Source organism: Colobus angolensis, unplaced genomic scaffold (genome assembly GCF_000951035.1).
Source record: "Colobus angolensis palliatus isolate OR3802 unplaced genomic scaffold, Cang.pa_1.0 Scaffold442, whole genome shotgun sequence".
Taxonomy (NCBI): domain Eukaryota; kingdom Metazoa; phylum Chordata; class Mammalia; order Primates; family Cercopithecidae; genus Colobus; species Colobus angolensis.
Window position 1 is genome coordinate 872376 of NW_012117844.1, and position 6292 is coordinate 878667.

Here is a 6292-nt window from a genome sequence, read left to right on the forward strand (position 1 = left end):
AAATTATATATATTATATATATATATAATATATATATACACACTCAAATAGATATATACTCAAAAGTAAGTGACGTAAATGAGTTTTATCTCTAACATCTTTAAGATAAAACTTAAAAAAAAATTCAATGTCTGTTAAAATTTAAAGCTTCTTGGCCAGGTGTGGTGGCTCACACCTGTAATCTCAGCACTTTGGGAGGCCGAGGTGGGCAGATCAAGAGGTCCAATGTGGTGAAACCCTGTCTCTACTAAAAATACAAAAGTTAACCAGGCATGGTGGCGTGCACTTGTAATCCCAGATACTCAGGAGGCCGAAGCAGGAGAATCTCTTGAACCCGGGAAGGGGAGGTTGCAGTGAACTGAGATCACGCCATTTCTCTCCAGGCTAGGCAACAAAGAGAGACTCTGTCTCTAAATAAATAAATAAATAAATAAATGTAAAAAATAAAAGTAAATTAAAAATTTAAAGCTCCTCTTTACGAAGGTGAATTTGAAGGCTCTTGCATCTGACTTAGGTTATCTTCACAAAGTAGGATATAGACAAAACAGTGATTTTAAAAAATGCAGCTCTCTTATTTATGATTTTAAAAAAATCTGGCTGGGCACGGTGGCCTATGCCTGTAATCCCAGCACTTTGTGAGGCCAAGACAGGAGGATCGCTTGAGTCCAGGATTTCAAGATCAGCTTGGGCAACATAGTGACACCTTGTCTCCATAAAAAATAAAAAATAAAAACAAATGAGGCAGGAGGATCGCTTGAGCCTGGGAGGTCAAGGCTGCAATGAGCTGTGATTGCACCAATGCACTCCCACCTGGGTGGTAAGAATAAGACCCTGTCTCAAAAAAAAAAAAAAAAAGTCTATAATGACAGTCCTCATAATTTTGCTTCAAGGCAAGGAAACTAAAAATTCGAATAAAGTGACTGGGCATGGCGGCTCATGCCTGTAATCCCAGCACTTTGGGAGGCCAAGGTAGGTGGATCATGAGGTCAGGAGTTCAAGACCAGCTTGGCCGAGATGGTGAAACCCCGTCTCTGCTAAAAATACAAAAAAAATTAGCCAGGCATGGTGGCAGGTGCCTGTAATCCCAGCTGCTAGAGAATTGCTTGCACCTGGGAGGTGGAGGTTGCAGTAAGCCAAGATCATGCCACCGCACTCCAGCCTGGGCAACAGAGCGAGACTCCATCTAAAAAAAAAAAAAAAAAAAATTGAATGAAGCAGAAATTTATTCCTTTAAGCCCATTTAGCTGTTGCACACATAGCTATAGCATATTCTCTCTTGAGATAACTTGCTTTTAATTGGAAAACTAATTCATTAAATATCCAAACTCCGTATCATTCCTGGAATAAGTGATTTTAGCAAGTTTTGATACTTATTCTAACATGATACATATATCAAGTATGTACTTTCCTTTAAATGCAGGCATATTTTGGCAATAGTTTTTTAAAGTGCTAATGTAATACTGAGGAAAACTTTTTGAAACTTTCTTGTTTATATCTATAAAGAATTATAGATAAGAGATGAATTCTAATTAACATCTGGTGTCATGCCAGCCTCTGACCATGGGTAAGTGCTCTAGTGAATCTAGAATTAGAAATTTTAAAAAAGCAGCACAAGTTAGCTTTTAATAGTTGTTTTTCATGGTTATTTGCTTTCTCATCATAGTATTAAGTTAAATAATGGATTCAAAAAGAGTAGAATACCTTCAAAAACTTATTCCTTAGTAACTAGTTATATCTGAACATGTAGTCAATTTACGAAGAATCTGTCATAGTTATTCCTTAATATTGCAAAGATTCAGTAATTATCACATGGCACCCATCCATCCTATAATCTAATTCATCCCAGACGCTTTTCGTATCATCAGTGTCAGTGGTTGTAATGGCAGACACAATGTATTTCTTCATTTCTTCAAGGAAGAGGTGGTATAAACCAAAGGTGCATACTTGATATATTACCTAAATTGAAGAATTTGAAAGCATTCAGTTCTTTCTGAATCACCTTGTATATTCAGAATCTACATATATTCTTGTCACTAAAGTTTTACAGAAGTTAAACATCTATTATAGAGGAGAGAAATAATGGTTCACTGAGGAGGAACTGACTTTCATGAAATGACCATTAGACAGTGTTTTTAATAAAGCAATTAGGTTTCTTAATTTTAATATCAGTTGACATTTTAAAAATATAGCTCTTATTTATTATATTAAAAATATGGCCAGGTGTGGTGGCTCGTGCCTGTAATCTCAACACTTTGGGAGGCTGAGGCGGGTGGATCACTTGGAGTTCCTGAACTCCACCTGGGGAGGTTAGAAGTTCAAGACCAGCCTGGTCAATGTGGTGAAACCGCGTCTCTACTAAAAATACAAAAATTAGCCAGGCATGGTGGTAGGTGCCTGTAGTCCCAGTTACCTGGGAGGCTGAGGTGGGAGAATAGCTTGAACCCAGGAGGCAGAGGTTGCAGTGAGTTAAGATCACACCACTGCACTACAGCCTGGCCGACGGAGCGAGACTCCATCTCAAAAAAACAAACAAAACCACATATTATATATATATATATATATACACACAGATATATATAGATATATATGTACAGTGACAGTACTCATAAATTTGTATGATGTATTTTTAGTTTCCTCAGGGAGAACTAACAAGAACAGAAACAGCACACATGCTCGAACTTTTATTGAGGAATGTTTCTTAATTTTGCTCAATCTTTTGTTGAGGAATGTTTCTTAATTTTCTAGCACCTAAAACTTCAGAGTTCCAAATAATAATTAGACCATTTTGACTTGAATGCTTTAATCTGGGGACATCTGATATTTTTAAAACTTTTTTATTATTATATGTGTGTGTGTAGAGACGAAGGTCTCACTCTGTTCTCTAGGCTGGTCTCAAGTGATCCTCACTCTCTGGTCTTCCAAAGTGCTAGGATTACAGGCATAAGTCACCGCACCCAGCCTGATATATTATTAACTGAAGTCTATCTGATATTATAACTTTAGCTATTTAATTCATTAAAGTTACAAAAGATTTAAGACCTTATATAACTTTTTCCATATTTGTTTAATTACAGTATAGCACACCTATAGAAGAATGTACAAATCATAAGTTATAGCTTGGTGAATAATTACCTAGTTAGCATTACCCATATAACAAGTATTGGATATTTTTTACAGGAGACTTTGCAGCAATTGATCATGATGTCGTTGCCAAATGTCTTAATCATTGGCAAAAATCCCTTTTCTGGTAAGTATTAAAATTAACATAATGTGAAAGTAATGTCTAACCTTTGTGTAATAATATGATGTTTATTTTTTACTAAGAGCTTATTTACATTAACTCACTAGATTTTTCATAACTGTAAAAGTTGGAGGTGATGTTCCATTTTCTAGAAAGATGCAAGCTTAGAATATTTGTAAGTTATAGGTAAGACCAGGCATAAGTTTTACATTAAGTTCAGTATTTTTTCTACTATACCAAACAGATACTTTTCTGTGATGATTTTTAGTATCTTACTATAAAGAAGTATAGAAGATGATGTAGTTACAAACTTAAAAGATATTACCTTAGAAAAGAAATGATTTTGAAATAATTTCCAGATTTCTATTCATATATCTACTATCTACCATTGCCAAAATTGTTTGAATCTTAAGTTTTACTGATTGATATTTGTTTTGTTTGTTTCTTTCTTTCTTTATTTTGAGATGCAGTTTTGCTCTTGTTGCCCAGGCTAGAGTGCAATGGCACGATCTTGGCTCACTGCAACCTCAACCTCCTGGGTTCAAGCGATTCTCCTGCCTCAGCCTCCCGAGTAGCTGGAATTACAGGCGTGGCCACCACGCTAATTTCTGTATTTTTAGTAGAGACAGGGTTTTACCATGTTGGCCAGGCTGGTCTTGAACTCCTGACCTCAGGTGATTTGCCCGCCTTGGCCTCCCGAAGTGCTGGGATTACAGGCGTGAGCCACCACGCCCAGTCTGATATGTTTTAATTTATATTAAATTTAGTCTGAATGGAAAGATGAGAGGCAGTTTTAGATCATTCAGATTTTTTCTTCAAAATGTTCTGCCCTTTATCACATTTTAAATGTGATATTTTAGAATTGTAATTTTTGAACAGTTCGGGAAATTAGCAGCTACCTAACAGTTTCAACAATGGGCTTATCCTTACAGTCTACATGTTATCCAAATTAGTGTATTTCTTCAGCCCATACCCCCTCTCAGTCAAAACAAACAAAACCAAAATAAAAACTAAAATCAAATAGCTATTTTTATAGAGGAGACTATTAATTAGATTTGGTGAATTAGCAGCTTAGATAGTTTTTAGAGATCCAATGGGATGTTTGATTATATAAATTTAAAAATGAAAAAAAATTGCATGTAGGATGGAATTGTTTTCCATCCTACATACCTTTGGTAAGTACCTACCAAGTTATAGGGACCAGGAGTGGAAATAAATGGTCTATGTTCTAGAAGCTCTTATGGTTTGGTAAAGGATACACAGATTATGGAGAAATCATGTAATAATTAGTATGAAGTAGAAATATGTACCAAATGTTCTGGCATATAAAATATGGAGCCATTAATTATTCTTAAAGTTGACATATAAGTGAGAGTTGGGGACCATTGATGACTGCGTCAGGTAAGACTACGCAGAGGTGATAAGAGCTGTGCCTAGGATTGTGATTAGCAAGTAGTTCACTAGGGGGATGAGGAGGTTGGGGAAGGAGGACAGATAGAGGGAGTAGTATTAAGGCAGAGGAGTGTGTATATATGCATATTGGGAGGAATGGTGATGAATGGCTCAGCGTAGGTAGAAAGTAGGTTGTTTCATGGGGAGTAGAAGGAAATGTCTGATAAGAAGATTTGGACTTTTTCATAGACAGTTTGGCCTGGTGGTGAAAATCTGGCCCAAAGAAGTAATTTTTTTCCAGTTGAATATTTTAAGAAAATCTTAATTGAATGCTGTTGGACAGGGAATATTCTCTCCATTTCTGTTATAGATTGTTAACTTTTACCTGGCTTGTTATATACATTTATTTTAACAGCCTCACTGTAACAGACATTTAAGATTCTGGTCTTCATGAGCATGCACAGTGGAAAACCATTTAAATTTTATAAGGAGATGAATCATAAGATCTGTGTTTTAAGTAAGAAAACACTAATAGGCCTAGGAGAAGCCAGACCTATTAGGAGCCATTTTGGCTGCCTTCGTGGTATGTCCCTCTATCAACCTGATTTGGTAGGTTCTTGATTTTTCAGGCTGGGGTACTACAATCATTTATGGAAAAGGAGTAAATTCATAGTTAGCATACTTGTTGCACAGAGCCTTGAAACCTCTTTATCCATTAGCCCTTCAAAATTGATATTCTTGCCCATTTCTTCTGCTGTTACCACCTTGTACGTACACAGAGCTGCTATTTTGAATTCTCCACTATATGTGCTTACACTGAATCCTTCAGTGAAGTTACTGTGCGTAATTACCTCTAGAAATGATTCTCCAAATAGAGTTGAAAATGTAGCAAAATGTTGTCCTTAATAATTGTTTCTATTTTAGAACAAGGCACAGAAGAAGTTAAAAAACTGCTTTTACTTTTATTGGGTTGTGCAGTTCAGGTAAGTTAAAATATTTTTTCATATTTTCATTTTAACAACCTCTTTATATATTTTTATCAGGCTGTCATTTCTGAAAGACTTAAGGATGGACCATTGCTTTTCAAAGTCCATGTTAGAAAATTTTCAATAACTATATAACTTCCTAAGGAGATTATGTTGAAGAAAAACACTTAATTTTATTTTAGAATTTAGTTACATTATCATAGTCATATCATTTAAAGTATTTAATTACTCTTTTCCTTATTCTGAAGCTTATAGTGTCCCTAAATTTTTGAGTTTTTTTTTTCCAGAGGTGGCCTTAAAAATCTCTCCCAAAACATCCTTGTGATTTGTTGTACTTGTGTATATTTTAGGAGAAGGGAAGGGAAAAGAGAAGGGAAGGGAGGAGGCAGAATTTATTTAAAAGAAAAAGAAAGGTAAAAAGGAGGCAGAATTTATGAAAAGTGTTTTAGGAATCTTAGTTATTATTATATTGCTCTTTGATCAATGACTATAATAATAGCTATGGTTTATAGAATGCCTGCTTTTGGTCAGATATTATCCCTTATATATATTTTCTTTTCTTTTTTTTTTTTTTGGAAACGGAGTCTTGCTCTGTCGCCCAGGCTGGAGTGCAGTGGCCGGATCTCAGCTCACTGCAAGCTCCGCCTCCCGGGTTTACGCCATTCTCCTGCCT

General features: G+C 35.7%; 1 protein-coding gene across 1 annotated transcript in view; it reads left to right on the top strand.

Annotated features, from left to right (window-relative positions):
* The window catches only part of CCDC88A (coiled-coil domain containing 88A), a 140344-nt gene that overhangs the window by 47544 nt on the left and 86508 nt on the right, over positions 1-6292 (top strand). The window contains exons 3-4 of the mRNA XM_011957453.1: positions 3178-3247; positions 5558-5616. Coding sequence (XP_011812843.1) covers positions 3178-3247; positions 5558-5616 — 129 coding nt within the window. The remainder of the gene's footprint in view (positions 1-3177; positions 3248-5557; positions 5617-6292) is intronic.